The 16,299-nt window shown below is 48.9% G+C and overlaps 2 protein-coding genes across 6 annotated transcripts in view; one reads left to right on the plus strand and one right to left on the minus strand.

Annotated features, from left to right (window-relative positions):
* The first annotated feature begins 1,012 nt into the window (after window positions 1-1,012).
* On the plus strand, window positions 1,013-10,111 carry SLC31A2 (solute carrier family 31 member 2). Of its 2 annotated transcripts, none has more exons than XM_055427610.2 (4): window positions 1,013-1,458; window positions 5,722-5,788; window positions 7,854-8,043; window positions 9,091-10,111. In XM_055427610.2, the coding sequence occupies exons 1-4, from the start codon at window positions 1,132-1,134 to the stop codon at window positions 9,257-9,259; spliced, it is 753 nt and encodes a 250-aa protein (XP_055283585.2). In that variant the 5' UTR covers window positions 1,013-1,131; the 3' UTR covers window positions 9,260-10,111. The 2 variants fall into 2 exon arrangements, with proteins under 2 accessions (XP_055283585.2, XP_088694409.1); XM_088838283.1 differs by lacking the exon at window positions 1,013-1,458 and adding an exon at window positions 1,499-2,646.
* Window positions 10,112-12,200: 2,089 nt separating this feature from the next.
* The window catches only part of FKBP15 (FKBP prolyl isomerase family member 15), a 58,465-nt gene continuing 54,366 nt past the window's right edge, over window positions 12,201-16,299 (minus strand). For all 4 annotated transcript variants that reach the window (XM_055427608.2, XM_055427607.2, XM_055427606.2 and 1 more), the window contains 2 exons: window positions 15,340-15,436; window positions 12,201-12,839 (listed from right to left, as the gene is read on the minus strand). In XM_055427608.2, the coding sequence (XP_055283583.2) occupies window positions 12,762-12,839; window positions 15,340-15,436 (175 nt within the window). In that variant the 3' untranslated portion in view covers window positions 12,201-12,761. The remainder of the gene's footprint in view (window positions 12,840-15,339; window positions 15,437-16,299) is intronic.

A 16,299-nucleotide genomic window follows, 5' to 3' on the forward strand; every position in this document is an offset into this window, starting at 1 on the left:
AACTTTTCTACAAAGAAGAAGCAGGCAGAGGAGGTGGGAAGGGTCTGTCCCAGGAAGGAACCACAGGATCCTGTTCGGTTACAACAGAACAGAAATATTTGCTAACGATAACAATGGCTACCATTTTTTGAGCAAGCTCCCGCTGCCAGGTTCTCTGATGAGGATTTAACACGCAAGACTTCACTTAAGCCTTACAATAGCTCTATGACATGCTTCTATTATTCTTTCCATTTTACCCACCAGGAAACCAAGGCTCAGAAAAGTAAAGCCATTTGCTGGAGGTCCTGTAGCCAGTTCTTGTTGGTGCAGGATTTGAAACGAGGTCATATTCCAGGTTCAAGGTCTGCTAGTACTGCCTCTGGAAAGGTTTCTCTAAGAAGCCACTTTCCTCCTAGAAGGACTGGCAAAGGGTTACTAAATATATTTTCAGTCAGTTCAGTTCAGTTCAGTCCCTCAGTCATGTCCGACTATTTGCGACTCCATGAATCACAGCATGCCAGGCCTCCCTGTCCATCATCAACTCCCAGAGTTCACTCAAACTCATGTCCATCGAGCCGGTGATGCCATCCAGCCATCTTATTCTCTATCGTCCCCTTCTCCTCCCGCCCCCAATCCCTCCCAGCATCAGAGTCTTTTCCAGTGAGTCAACTCTTCGCATGAGGTGGCCAAAGTATTGGAGTTTCAGCTTTTGCATCAGTCCTTCCAATTAACACCCAGGATCGATCTCCTTTAGAATGGACTGGTTGGATCTCCTTGCAGTCCAAGGGACTCTCAAAAGTCTTCTCCAGCACCAATACTGTTAAAAGTCCCTCATCCCCTATAAAACTCTCCCCACCCCAAGAAGGATATATGAAATGGACAGAGAATACAGAAAAATGGCTACACCAATAAGAAGAAAGTTTACCATCCTAGTTATTAAAGAAATACAAATTAAAATTACAACCGTGTATTACTTTTCGTTTCAGATTGGAAAAGACAAGAAGGAGAAGAAGAAGAAAAATAAGAAGGATGGTTACATGAAAAGCTTGGGGCATAATTTCTTTAATTTACTTCTAACTTCTTGTTATCACGTCCAGAAGATGGACGTAACAGGTGTTAAGCTGTTTATTATAGCAAGCAATAAATCCTTTTATGATAATTGAAAGACAAGTCAAGTGCAAAACAGGAAGGGGCCCAAAGGGAAGGCAGAAGGGACCCCGCCGTGCTGGCGGCTCTGGCCGAGAGGCCGGCTCCGCTCCCTTCTTGGAGCTCTGCAGGAGGTCCGGCCGGTGGGTGCGCCCGAGGATGCGGGGAGCACTGTGGGGACCACAAGTCCCAGGCGCCCGCGCGCGCGCCTCGCCGGGACCACGTGACCGCGCAGCCCCGGTCGCGATCGCGGAGGCTGTCCGGGCGCGGAGCCCCAGTCCCGAGAGCAGACGCGGCCCCGGCGCCCGGCCGCCCAGCGCGCTCACCATGGCGGTGAGTCCGGGCGCCTCCTGGAGAAGCGGCCGCGGGGTGGGCGCTGGGACCCTCGAGCAGGCGACCTCGGGCATCCCGCGGGGCCCGCCGGCCCTGGCCGGGGGCCGGTGAGGGGGTGTGCTGGCAGCGGTGTCAACGTCGGGAACAGGAGAGCTGGCCGGGGCTTTGGGGTCTTTTTATTTGCTCCTCCCGCTGGGAGTCAGTCCGGCTTGACGAGCCGCGCGAGTCACTGCGCGCTGGTGTGGCGCGGCTGAGGGTCGCGGTGCGCTGGGGGAAGACAGGCGGGCGGGGGTCCCCTCTGCTCTGGGCGCGGCGAATTGGGGGAGACTGCGGGGAGGCGCCCATGGGGAGGGAATTCTCGAAGCATTTCAGCCGGCGGCTGGGCGCGCGTACACACCCCCGGGGCGGTTCCCTGCCTTCGCAAGTTCGTGGTCCGATTCTTTCGGAGAAAACAAAAACAAAAAACAAACAGACCTCGCCACTTTCCATCCTCTTACACTTGGGTTAGAATTAGCGTTTCAGATAAACTAGTTTTCTTGGTAGGGTTCACCTGGGCTGGAGAGAATTGACAGCTTGCAAAACTCTTCGGTCTACAAATAAATCATGTACACAGTTTTCTTCCTCCAGGAAGAATGTCATAGAATTGAAGATTCAGGAAGCCAACGCAGGTCATGTAGTCAAACGCACACACCCAACTCCCGACGGCTCTCTAAAAGGGGAAACAGATGGGAAGGGTTTATATGAAAATTTCCCCAGCCAGGCAGTGACAGGACTGGGACCTTAATCTGCCCCTAAACTCTTTGGCTTATAAGTGAGGGCACTTTTCTGGAAGTGCTTGTTGCTGTTTAGCTGCTATGTAGTGTCAGACTCTTTTGCGAGACAACGGACGGTAGTTTTCCAGGTTCCTCTGTCCTTGAGATTCTCAAAGTGTGAGTAACTCCAAATGAGAAAATAAAGAAACAAGTCCCGTGATTGCTGTCTTTTTCCCCATAGCCCCGCCCCACAGGGTGGGGCCCTGACCCAGACACAGATAATTTAGCTACTGGAGGCCCTGCTTTATCCTAAGCTCGTGGAACTGGATGAGAGGGCCCGCCCCTTGAGTGTCTGACCACGGGGCTCTTTGACTGAAAACTGCATTTCCAAGTCAGGGTGTGCTGATTTGAATCTTTTTCTCCAAAGGCAAGAGAGGTGAGTCTTTGTCCCTCCTTCGGGCCCCTCACTCCCCAGGGGGTGGACGCTCTGTACGGACACTTGCAGCTTAGAAAACCTACACTGTCCATCTTCCCTCGACTGCTTCCTGCTTCAGAAGATGTCCTAGCCACCGGCCTCCCTGGCTGGGTTAGGTGTCTTCCAGAGATCTTCCGTCCCCAGTACCCCCAGCTGCCCCCATCCCGGTGCCTCCCCCTTGCTGAATATATAAACCCCTTTGTACTATTTGTTCACTCCCTTTCCGCTAACAAACATTCGCTCCTTGGGGAACAAGGACTTCTCTCATTTGTCTGTCTTCAGCACCTGCACCCTTAGCACAGCTTTCGAGGGTGTTCGATCTACTGAGAAAACTGTTTGGGTGTCTGAGATAGCTGACCCAAACCTAAGGATGACAGAAGGAACCCAGTTATGAAACCTCTCTGATAAATTAGCCACAGGGGGCATTCCAGTCATGCCAGCTGCTTTATCAAGTGAACTCAGAGTAGGGGTCAAGGCGCCACACCTCACTCCACCTTCAGAGATGGTGCTGTAGGTAGGCTTCTGAAATTCCATGAGTGCAATTCCAGTGTAAATGCAGTTTCACAGGATTACTTGTACCTGTTTGTTTTTGCATATCAATTTTTTGTGAACATTTTGCCACCTCAGTGGATACTCTTTTTGAAATCATGACATAGGGTATCTCTGGGCAGTAGGACTCAAAATAATTTTTTACTTTCTTTTTGGTACTGTTTCAGGTTTTTCCATTGAGCAAGTATCACTTTCATATTAGGGAGATAAAAAGCTATCTTTATTTTAAAGTTATTCAGCATGATTTTTAAAAGACTGTCTAGGTTTCAGTTTTCATCTTACGAGGTCTTGGAGAAATCCTTTCCCCTTTTGGAACTCCTTTTACCCATCTGCAAATGAGAAGTGGTTAGAATGGGACTAGAATTGGACCAGATCAATGTTTTCACATTGAATTTCAGCAGAGCTCAGACCTCTCTCCCCTCTTCACCAAAAGCCCTGTGTTTTATATCGTGGAGTTACAAGGAAGATTTTATTTGTCAGTGTTCTATGGGGAAAAAAGGTGAAAACCAGGGGACTAAAAATTCTCTGAGAAAATGTCTGGAGATGTAATAGCATGGTAACTAGTTAATAATACTGTATGGTAGATTTGAAGGTTGCTGAGAGTATATCTTTAAAGTTCTTATCACAAGAAAGAAACATTGTAATTGTTAAGATGGATGTTAACTAGACTTCTTGTGGTGACCATTTTGCAATATACACGTATATGGAATCATGTTGTACATCTGAAACGAATACATTATTTGTCAATTACGTCTCAATTTAAAAAACTTTCTGAGGACACTCGTCACTCTGGCATTTGAAGATTCTAATATTTGGCCATTGTCTTTGGATGCGAAGTCTTCCACCAACTGATCCCAACTCAGCCAGGATCTGCTTAGCTATAGCTGGGCACTGACGGTGCTTCTGCTGGTTGAGGTCTTAGCTGGTGATAAGAGCGAAACATTCCTTCCTTGAGAGTGTGAACTGATTGATTTCTCTGGCTTTAATCTTGCCAAACAATCATTAAGCCTGATGCAGGCATTTAGAATCCCCATTCAGTTCCCATCTTGTCCTCTTCTCTTGGTCACTGAGAGGCAGCATAGATGGATGGGGCTTTGGCATCTAACTAGACTCGGGTTTGAATCCCAGTTCTGCCAACTTACTAATACTAGCTTCGTGACCTTCAGCAAATTACTTTTCAGAGCCCAGTTCCCTGTTTTCTTTCTTATGCTGCTGCTAAGTCACTTCAGTCGTGTCCGACTCTGTGTGACCCCATAGACGGAAGCCCACCAGGCTCCCCCGTCCCTGGGATTCTCCAGGCAAGAACACTGGAGTGGGTTGCCATTCCCTTCTCCAATGTGTGAAAGTGGAAAGTGAAAAGTGAAAGTTAAGTCGCTCAGTCGTGTCCGACCCTTAGCGACCCCACGGACTGCAGCCTACCAGGCTCCTCCATCCATGGGATTTTCTAGGCAATAGTACTGGAGTGGCTTGCCATTGCCTTCTCCGTTTCTTTCTTATACAATGGACCTAATTGGTCCTGCCACAATTGACCTAATTGGTCCTGACCTAATTGGTCCTGTGAGATATTATATGCAAAGCACTTGATGCCACCCAGGATGCAGGGTGGACCAGCTGCTCTTAGAGAAGAGCCTTCAGACAGGTGCTGCGTGCTCCTTGCTTCTACCTTCATTCTTTCCATAAGACTGTGAGCTCATCGAGGGCAGACACATTAATCTTTCTCCATAATGCTGGGCACAGGATTAGGCTCAGCAACTGTTTAGTGAATTTTGGGTGAACAGGTGTGCGGTACCACTGAAGACCGCTGACCCTGGGCTCATCCATGATCAACACCGCTGGAGCAGAACGGCTGGGGCCCTGGGGATTCCTCAGACTAGCACGTCCTCATTGGCTTTCAAGGGCACAAAGGAGTCATCTCAGCATGACGGAGAGCACTGTGACTGGTTGGTCCAGTGAGGATGGGCACCCCCGAGCACCTTACTTCTACCGGGAACTCTGCTGTGCTCAGTCGCTCAGTCATGTCTGCCTCTTTGCATCCCTATGGACTGTGGCCCGCCAGGCTCCTCTGTCCATGAGGATTCTCCAAGCAGGAATACTGGAGTGGGTTGCCATGCCCTCCTCAAGGGGATCTTCCAAACCTAGGGATCGAACCCAGGCCTCCCGCATTGCAGGCAGATTCTTTACCATCTGAGTCACCAGGGAAGCCCCTACCTGGAACAGGCCAGCTCAATTCTAGCTCTACTGCCCACCCACTGTGGGACCCTGGGCAATTCCCTGCCCTGTCTGGCTTCATTTGGCTCTGATGGCTTCTAAGCCCCCTCTGGAGAAGGAAATGGCAACCCACTCCAGTGTTCTTGCCTGGAGAATCCCAGGGATGGGGGAGCCTGGTGGGCTGCCGTCTATGGGGTCGCACAGAGTCAGACACGACTGAAGCGACTTAGCAGCAACAGCAGCAGCAAGCCCCCTCTGACGCAGTCCCTTCTCTTTCAGATGCATTTCATCTTCTCAGATGAGGTCGTGCTTCTCTTTGATTTCTGGAGCGTCCACAGTCCTACAGGTGAGAATCGGGAAGCCAGGCTTGTAGATTGAGCACCTCCAGGCAGTGGGAACCCAGGCTCTCATGATCATTATGCTCTGTGGACATTTTAGGGAGCTCGACTCTTCTTGCATAAACATTGGGCGGTAACTTTGCATTTGTAATTCCATTCGGAATCTCTGCCCTTCGGACTGCAAAGAGCTCTTTTTGTGAGGCCCAGAGAGAGGCCGAGGGTGTAGCTTCCCCTCTATTACAGGGGAAGGAACGGACACCCAGAGGAGGGGAGAGACTTGTCTGGGGACACACAGTGTGCATCAGAGCCAGAACTGGATCAGGTCCTCTGGTTGCCTCCTAGCACCTCCTTCACACAGGGTTCACTGTCCAGCATCAGCTCAGAAGCCCAGAGGAGCTGCTGCAGCCTTTGACCTCAAATGAGACATACATTTGAAAGAGACGAGTATCCCTTTGACTTGAAAAGGCAGAGTCAGGCACTAATTCATGATGGAGTTGTGTTTCCACTTAAGTACTTCCATGTTAAAAATAGACTGCCGAGACCAGAGCTTCCACTCCAGGGATCCGGTTGTCTCTGTGAGGAGTCCTCGTCTCCCACCTGCCCATTTCCTCTGATCCTTCTCTCTCTCCAGCTCTTTATACTTTCTCCCCCATATGTGTTAGACCTGACTCATATTTGTTTTCTTCAGCCTTTCACCATTTTAAATTTCTGGGCTTATAATCTCTGCTGGCAACCTGTGGATGGAAATTGCTGTGATCGCAATATACCTACCAAAACCCTGGGAACAGACTGTGGAGGGCACTGTGACATCGTAGAAGGAACAGAGAGACAGCGGGATGTGCTGTTTCCTAGTTGAGTAGCTTTATTTAGTTACGAAGTCTGTTATTACCTCTGTTCATAGCAACAATACATGTTTCTCAAAAAGTTACTTTGAAATAGGACATGTGATTTTGTTAACTCTAGGTTGGTAGGCAGATTGTAAAATAAAAGTGATAAGAGGACTGTTCTTAGATCAACAATAATAGTGGCAAAGGCAAAGATTATGAATAATCCAATTCTATAGCGCTCAGGTCCATTTAAAACAATATAAATGAGAAGACAACAAAATTCTGTAAAGCAATTATTCTTCAATTAAAAAATAATTTAAATAAAAATAAAACAAAAATTGCTGTGTTTTGGAAGTGTCAATTTTTAGTTCTTAATTTATTCATTCAATAAATTGTGTTGAGTACCATCAAAAAATAAAACGAATAAAAATAGACTGGAAGAAGCCCAAACGCCCATCACTGCAGGTGTTGATCAAAATTGATGCTGGTTGTTAGCTAGGACCTCAACAGGGGTTGTTGACTGAGGTCTTTGTGGCAGGGTGGCTCGGTTCCCAGAGTGAGTGTCCCAAGAGAAAAAGGTAGGGGAAAAAAGGGAGAAAGCGAGAACAAGGTTAAAAAAAAAAGCCTAGTTTTTTAAGACCTAGCTTTGGAAGTCAGAGAGCGTCATTTCCACCTTTATTGGCTGAGGCAGTCACAGAGGTCTTCTGGGGCTAAAGGGGAGGGAACACAGACCCCGCCACTTGATGGCAGGAATGCGGGCACAGTAAGAAGAGCATGTGCGGTGGGGTAGAGCGAGGCGGCCATCTCTGGAGACTCTAATCTTTCACAGACATGAAGCCACAGAAATAAAGTAGATCTGCGTGAACCAAAGGGAACCCACGCACCACGTACAGAGGACGCGCAGTGCTCCCTGCTCGGGGTGCAGCTGGGGCGGTGGGCCGGTGCGCATGCTCCCGGCCGCCTCCCGGCTTTGCCAGGTGGCTTTCCCTGCTGAGCTCAGAGCCACACTCCAGTACACACTCCAGGCCGCTCCCAGCAACAGTGGGCTGGAAGGGGAGAGACAGGAGTCCTGAGCCCAGCAAGAGTGGGGAAGAAGATGCCGATGCGAGAGGAGGGGAGGAGGAATGGGTTCAGAGGGAGGGTGGGGCAGGGGCCCTTCCCCACTCGTGCCAAGTCCCCAGCAAAGCTGCCAGGAGGGGAGCGGTGTTTGCCCGGCTGCGCTCTGTAACTCAGTCTCCTTTGACAGGCATGGCCCTTTCCGTGTTGGTCATCCTGCTCCTGGCTGTGTTGTATGAAAGCATCAAGGTTGGCAAAGCCAGGCTGCTCCACCAGGCCCTGATGAACCTGTCCATCCCCACAAGCCAGCAGCTTATCGAAGAGGCAGACCAGGATTCTTCAAGCTCAGACACCCTGCCTGTCAGCAGAAGCCCTCTCAGGTAACAGACGTGGGGTTGGGGGGAACGGGCAGAGTCCTCACACTCACGTTGAGAGGTAGGCTGGACCCTCAGGACACTTAGCCCCACTTCATCCAACGGAAACTGAGGCCCAGGATGGACCAGGACTTGCCCAAGTGCTTCTAGTTAGTTAGCAGTTGATGTGGACTATAGCCAGGTCTCCTGATACCCAGGCTGGGGCTCTCTGAACAGCCATGTGGGAGGCTCCAATCTTTCTGACTCTGGTGCAAGCCTCAGTCCAGCAACAAGGGTATCTATTCACCCCACCCCCAAACCTCAGCAAGTTTTCTTAGGTCACTAAGGCTTCCAAACCCAAGATGTAAGTACCTGCAGCTCTTCCTGTACAAATGATAAAAATTTGTTCTCAGCAGCGTACCAGCTTGGTAGAGAGCAACCTCTTGCTCCTTCCTTCCCTCCCCGTTCTGACAGCCACTGGGGAACCCCATTCTGTCCTCTCTGCAGCTCTGGCTGTGCTGTGTCTGACTGCTCCTTAAGTGGGGGCCTCAGACGGTCACAAACACGCCACAAGGGAGGTGTTTTCATACTGGTCTCACTAATATATGTTTTACTGATGAGGGCATTTCAGTTCAGAGAGGTTAAGACACTTATGCTGACCACAGTTAGCATGTGGCAGAGCTAGAAATTAATCTGTTCCCAGGGTCCATGCTCTTTCCATTGTAATACTTGCTTTCACAGCTCACAGTTGATTCAGGGGGGAAAAGTCTGCCTTACTGATGATTTTGTATTATCCTTTGTCACATATCTCATTTTTCCTTTTTGCCCTGGATACCGGGAAGCTCAGGGCTCAGTGTGGTGGAGAAATGATTATCCCAAACTCCTTGTACAAGTCCCTCTTCCCTCTCTATTACTGGTTTCTGACATGTCTCTTTAAAAAGAAACCTCTCCTGGGTTAAGCATACGGATTATAAATAAGCTAGTCCTGTAACTGGTTGCTCTTTCCATTCCCTGACACCAGCTCCTAGCTTCCAGCTGACTGCCGTTATTAACTGGGCGCTCCTGTTCGTCTAGGTGGTTTCTGTGTCACTTCGGCCAGTCTCTGCTCCACGTCGCTCAGGTGGTTGTTGGCTACTTCATGATGCTGGCAGTTATGTCCTACAACACCTGGATTTTCTTCGGCGTGGTCCTGGGCTCGGGTGTGGGCTACTACCTGGCCTACCCACTTCTCAGCATGACTTAGCTGGTTGAGGGTGACGGCTCTGGGGGCTGGAAAGACCTGGGCGCCTCGTTCCAGACCTTGAACTGCCCGCCCCACATCTCCTGTTTCTTCTGCCGGCTATTCTCAGGGCACTGCCAGCTCCTGGAAACTTTCAGCTGAAGCCAGCACTGGCTCCCTGGAGTTCTGAGGCCACTGCCGCTCCTCAGCCAGGCTGCAGAAGGCCCTGGCGAAGTCTTTCTGTGCCTTTAAGAAGGCCGCTTAAGGTGGGATGGAGACCAGAACCTGAGGGCAGATTTCATAAATGTGGCAGCATCTGCTGGGACCCCTTTCCCTCTCCTGGGGGAGGAGTAAGTGACAGCTGCCTAAAGGCAAAGAAGCAGGATCATTACCAGGGCTGTGAGCTCCTCCCATAGGATGGCACTGCCATGGGAAGGTGACAGTTAAATGGCTTTAGGGAGGGGAGCTCTTCGTGGCCTTAATCTCATCCTGATCCTCCTCCTAATGCAAAACCAAGAATTCACTGAGTAATATTCAATACTGATGTTTTCTATTTATTACTTAACTGCTCACCCATAGTGATCTGATGGGGAAACATGATTTGTTCAAATACTGAGTAAGCCACAGGGCGTATTGACTGAAGATGTAATAAGCCATCAAACCAAAGCCTTACATGAGTAGAGTTAGGTGGGGGCTCTTCAGATATTGAACCTTTTCGCTTTAAAGAAAAGGAAAGAATAGACCCAGGGAGAGAAAATCACTGCTGTCTACTGTAATGTCTACATTCAAGTACCTCATGGGCTAGAGGAAAGATGGTGTGAAGCTTTGAGAATTAAAAAAGAAATTATTTTAATAAATATATATTTTTAAATAGTCTGTGACTGTCTGCTGTTTCTCCTCACTCAAACAGCAAGCTCATGAAACCCTGAGAGCAACTGCAGGAGCTGGGGAGGGCTGTCCAAGGCCTGAGTCTGTCTGTCTCCCATGAACACAACTCTGTGCTCCACAAAACCCAGCCCTGAAACGCTGTTCCCTCAGCAGACACCCTCAATGCCAGCCTAACCAACAAGCCATTCTTCTGTTCATGTAACAAATAATGATGATGGACCTGCTATAAGAAAAAGAACTGTCACATGGACTATAAACGCCCATGTCAGCACTGTTATTAGCACCTTCTCTCCCTTAGGGCAGAGGCAAAACTATATCAAAGCCACTTTTTTAAAAAAAAAAAACCTTGTGTCGAGGGCTGACTTTCAATAGATCACAGTGAGGGAGCTGGTCTGCTACGTACGAAACCCCGACCAAAGCCACTTTTTAAAATTTACAATAAGAAAGAGCTGAAACAGAAAGTATATAGTATGTGATGCCTTCAGTACTGATCAGTGTATTCTCCCCACAGAAGCAGGGAGCTGGAAAGCTGCCCAGTGTCACAACAGGTGTTAAGATTTGTAGTCTTGGAGTTGGACAGGTAGGCTAAGGCCCCTCCCGTGCCCTGAGGCACTGCTGAGATCATCTCTGTAGATCAGCAGCTTCTTTCTTTGATGGTCTCTTTAAATACAGTTGAGACTTTCACAGCATGGAGGGCTTTTTAAAAAATCTACTGTCTAGAGAAATGGATTATATGGCCAGGTTAAGTAGGCATTTCAACAAAAGGTGGTATTTTGTCTATTTTTTGTTTTTAACAAACACCTATATAATACTTATTATGTGCCAGACAGGCAGTGTTCTAAGTACTTTACAGTATTAACTCATTTAATTCCCACAATAAAGTAGAAATTATTTCTGCCCTTGTCTTAGAGATAGGAAGCTAAGGCAGCTAAATATAGTCACCCAGCTAATAAGTGGTCAGGCTCCCTGGCCTGGAGTCTGCTCATCAACTCAGATGAGGGTTGTGGCTGAGACAGGAACTGGCTTCGGCCACACGGCATCCAGTGGAACAGGGGTGTGAATGCAGACAGTGGAGACTGAAAAGTCTATGCTGTGTGTATTTCACCCTGACAGGACGGAAATTCTGTTTCAGGGGACCTGGGGTGGGGCCCAGGAGCCTGTATTTCTGACATACAACACTGCCCTCCTCCCTCAACCCAGGACAAATGCTGCTGGGCTGGCCGAGAGACCTGGCTTCAGAATGCCACAGTCAGGATTTGCATCCCTGTTCTGTCGCTTACTAGCTATGTAACTTTGGATGGGTGACTTTACCTCTCTAAGCCTCAATCCCCTCTATAAAAGGAGGATAAATATCTTCTGTGAGGGCCGCTGGAGATGAGACAGTCTGGGTAAAGTCCCCCACAACAGCGCCTATTTGTTAACAACAGAGTTTAGTAAATGGTAGTTCTTACTGCCTCCCAAGCCCACAAATGGAAGACAGGCTCAAAGCTATCATCAAAAAGGATACGTCTGATTGTCAGGTGAGATGGAGTGGAATTTGGGTTCCTATCTTATAAACATTTTAAGTCAGGGAACATTTTTATTAAAGTTATTCTACTTTTTAAAGACTGCTTGCATGGTCTTTGGAAAATGCTGAAATAAGTAAAATGACCATGAATATTTTCTCACTGCTGTTCCCCGCATTAGTCCTAGGCCTGAAATCAGAGGAAATGGAAAATGCTCTTCAAGTGAAGACTCGAGTCTCTCAGGTGCCATCCATGATGGATGATGACAGGACACAGGGACTCTCCCCGTCTTCTCTGCCTGGCTTCCTAGTGGGTAGGGACCTGCAGGAGTCAGTGGACGACAGGACTGGTCCTAACCCTGCTGCCCTGAGCCGGAAAGTAGCTGGGAAGCTGGGATAGCAGGGTGGTGACTTCCTCGGAAAGCCTAACGGTTCCAGGGTTAAGTACGAAAGGAAACATATCACAGTGCTTTCACGCATGTTAACCGACCCAGATCTGTTACAACCCCTGCCCTCACATTCCCAGAGAGCACAGACTGCTCTCAGAACCAGATTCAATTTCACCCCAAAAGCTTGTCAGGTTTCACTGCAGACATTTATTTCAGTTTTGTTAATTTCAAATATTCATTGACCTCTTATATCAGATTTAAGGCAGGGAAAAGATATACGTCCCAGGACTGCAGGCAAGGCTGTTAACTGGGTTTAGATGGGGTGTTTTACCCTCTACCAGTTCTACCCAGGAGCCCTCACCGCAGGGGACAGTACTGGTGCTGGGACACGGTTGAGCACTGAGAGGCAGGTCAGTCTGGGAGTTCAGAGAATAAAAAGCTTGGGAGAGGGCAGGACTCTCATAAGGACTCGCTGGAGAGAAGCCCCCAGCCCTTTCTTCACGGGGGACTCTGAGGCAGGACCAGCGTGGGCTTCTGCCAACCCCAGCGTTCTGAAGACAGATTCACACGCTGCTTCACCTGGCCAGGCGGGGGCTCGGAGGCTGGCTAGCTCAGGAATCTGAACTGTCCTCAGCACGCTCACCTTCACCTCACCCCGCGGCTCGTCTGAAGCCAGCGCTGGCTGTGCAAAATCATGCCTGGGGAAGGGCTGGTAGAGAAACCTTTGCACCGGTTTCCTGGGTCTTCATCCCAGCCAGTCAATGTCATCATCATCGTCATCATCTCCAAAAAGGGGTGTTGGGGGCGGGCGTCCCTTCATGCTCTGACAAGACAGGAAAGAGTAGTCAGTCTTCACTTGTCCCTGCACCAGATGGACTTCCCGCCTGTGCAAGATGAAGTGATCAGCATCTTTCCCGGCTCCAGGTTGGAAAGGAGACTGCTGGTTAGGGTTTAACCGAAGGGATGAACCCTGAGGCCAGCAAACCCCAGGCTTCCAGAAAAGCTGAGACAAGCAGTCAGAGAAGGGAGACAATCTTTCAACACGGAGACAAGAAGACCAACTTTGTTTGGCTCGTTTTGTCATTTATTTGAGAAACACATGTATTGACTGGACAGGTTTTCTCGCATGTGGTAACTTACACATTTCGTGTGGGAAAAGAAAGGGGAGCAGGATAAGGAAACAGAGAAGCAGAGCAGCCCTCAGGGCAGAGGACACAGCAAGAAGGAAGCTGGGAAGAATACAGTCACATTTGAAAAAATGTTGTTGTGGCCTGTGGTAGCCTGTATGGCTCTGGACGTGGACCCACCATTTGAGAGAGAGTCGAATCTAAAGTCTTGGCCACCCTACCAAGTGGAGAATCCCAAGATGAAGAAAACCCAGGAACACAGGCTCACATCCCTGGTCTCACTGGCCCGCCCTCCCTTCGTCCCTCCCATCAGGCAGGAGGATAAGGGGGATTAATGAACCAGAGGAAACTCCTCCCCCTTTTCGTGACTTGAACCTCTGGCCTTTTCCCTCTAGACTGGCAGGGAGAATCATATGCATTGCTGGGACTGACGCTGGAGACAGGCACTCCCGAGTGTTCTCTACTAAGTAAGGTACCTTCTGCTCTGGTGAACTACTCTGGCCCAGGATCGGACTTCCCAGGGCCACCAAAGGAAGGCGGTGTGATGTGGTCAGAGGTCCCTGGGCTAATTCCATCTCCACCCCCAACTAACAGATTCGAACCTCTCCCTGGGCATCAGTGATCTCTCAATTCTGACGGTACAGGATCTTAAAAGGTGGCTCACTGCTTGTTTTGTTCCAGCTGAGGCTCTGGTGTGCATCTACCAGCTATGTAACCTTGGATCAGCTATTTAATCTTCCAGAGCCGTGGCCTTCTTTCTACAAAATGGAATAAAAGTGCCTACACTTCACTGATTTGGCAGAAGATTAAATGTCTATAGTTTTCAGAGTACCCAAAAATCAGACATTAACTTGATGATATTACTATTAACACCAATAATGTTCTGCTAAAGTCAGAAAACTCCATCCACATATAGGGCAGTCACTTGAGATACTCAATTGGCTTTTTGTTCATAATCAGAACTCTCAAATGAAAATGTAATTCCTGGGAAGAAAGGCCAATGGAGGAACCAGTGTGCTTTTCTGGGGAACACAGGCAAGAGAGAAGGGTTCTGGTATGTAGGAGCCAGATCCCAGCTCTGCCACAGCCATTTTCCCAAGGTCTTGGCAAAAGGCAAAATCCATTTTGGTTGATACAAAAGGGGAGAAAATCTGCCCCCATTCACCTCATATTTCTGTTCCTGGGATGGACTGAGCCTGACTCTGATCTGTGTTCTCCACCCACATTTTACCCCAGTGAAATTATCACAACGGTCAAACGTCCTAGGGAGAGCCACGAATTCTTGTAACTTAGCACAGTGGGGACCACAAATGCAAGAAACGGGGTTCTGATCCAGGCTTAATCAGCAGATCGCCTTTCTGGCCTTGACTTTGGAGTTCTGTAAAGTGAGGCTACCGTATCGGTTGTTGTTGCTGTTGTTTTACTTGCTAAGTTGTGTCCGACTCTTTGTGACCCCGTTGACTGTGGCCTGCCAGGTATTTCCCAGGCAAAAATACTGGAGTGGGTTGCCATTTCCTACTCCAGGGGATCTTCCCAACCCAGGGATTGAACCTGTGTCCCCTGTGTCTCCTGCACTGGCAGGCAGATTCTTTATCACTGAGCCACCAGGGAAGTCCTACACTATCAGTACTTAACCCATTCTCTGCCCAGGGATATTGTGATAACAAAACAAGGCAGCAGGTTGGAAAGCAGGCTGGTGAAGCAGAAAATGCTTAGAAACAGGTGGTCTGAGTAGGAGCCTGGGGTTTGAGTCCTAGCTGGACAATTAATTCACTCTGTGGCTTTAGGTAAATCATCCTTCTGGACCTCAGTCTGTCTATGAATACAGATGCCAGACAAGAAGATCTTCAAAGTCCTTTCCAATTCTAAAATAAAACACCTTAGCCGAGTTGAGGTCCGGAAACCTGAGGCTTCAGCGTTCTAATATGGGATTAAGCAGCCCAACTTTCTTCAGGTAGAAATTACCGCTGCATGAGTGGAGACTGTGATCCTTTTTCAAGAATAAAGTGGTATCTGCCCATCCCCACCAGGCTTACAGAGCCGCTTCCTCCCAGCCCCAAGCCTGCTCGCACAGGGCCCTGAACACAGAGCCCAGGGGGTGGGCCACCAGCAGACCCCCTTCCTCTTCTCACAGCCAGCAGGGAGGGGCCCCCAGGGGGCGGCGTGAGGACTTGGCAGGGCCTGGGAGTTCCTTACCACTTCGTCTTCATCCTCCTCCTCAGCCTGTGCTTTGGGCTTCACAACTTTCAGAGCTGCCCCTTTAAACAGTTCATCCTCTTCATCCTCAGAGAGGCTGAAAGAAAAATCAAATCATAGGAAAATGCTTCTGCCCCAGGCCACAATGTCCACAGGCTCTGGGCTAAACATCCAACAGCTGTGGTGACTGCCCAGGAATCCCCCGCTTCTCCACACTCACCCCCAGCACTCTCAACTCCCTCCATAACCTACAGCCAAAGCAATCTTTTAAAGCCAGTAAATCAGTCATGTCACCCCTGTGCTTAAATCCCCTTAACAGCTTCTCACTGCACTTAAAGTCCAAACTTCTAATAGTGACAACAAAATCTCACATGACTTGGCTCCTACCGAGTTTTCCCACCTTGGCCTACCACCACTCTTCTCCCACCCACGGTGCCTTCTCTCTTGACCGTGTCATGTCCCTCCTACCGCAGGGCCTGGCACATGCTGTTCTTGCTTTCTGCAAACGCTCCTGCCCACTCTTGGCAGAGAAGGCTCCTATCCATCCTTCAGGTCTCAGTCTACATGTCACCTTCTCGGAATCCTTCCCTAGTCACCCTGCCTGAAGTACAGTAAGTCCCCCTTTATTCTCTATTATAACCCTGATTCTTTCTTTCTTTTTTTAGAAAGCATTTATCATGCATTTATAACATACAGTTGACTCCCGAAGAATACAGGTTTGAACCATGCAGGCCCACTGACACGCAGACTTTTTTCAATAAACACGATTTGCAGTTGGGTTAGTATGGGGGTGTTCAGTAGCTAAGTCGTGTCTGACTTTGCGACCCCATTTGAATCTGGAGATGAGCTAACTGTAAAGTTACACACACAGGGTCAGCACCCTTAACTCCTGTGTTGTTCAAGGTCAACTGTATAAGCATTTGTTTGTCTTCCCTAATAGCCTGTAAGCTCTTCAAGTCA

This window comes from Moschus berezovskii, chromosome 7 (genome assembly GCF_049115385.1).
Source record: "Moschus berezovskii isolate FMDL1 chromosome 7, NW_MosBer_1.0, whole genome shotgun sequence".
Taxonomy (NCBI): Eukaryota; Metazoa; Chordata; class Mammalia; order Artiodactyla; family Moschidae; genus Moschus; species Moschus berezovskii.

Excerpts from the sequence above, each read along its gene's own strand:
- SLC31A2 (XM_055427610.2), top strand. The coding sequence starts at position 1,132 with ATGATAATTGAAAGACAAGTCAAGTGCAAAACAGGAAGGGGCCCAAAG. Across the intron at positions 1,459-5,721 it reads CCAGCGCGCTCACCATGGCG|ATGCATTTCATCTTCTCAGA; the intron begins GTGAGTCCGGGC and ends CTTCTCTTTCAG. Across the intron at positions 8,044-9,090 it reads GTCAGCAGAAGCCCTCTCAG|GTGGTTTCTGTGTCACTTCG; the intron begins GTAACAGACGTG and ends CTGTTCGTCTAG.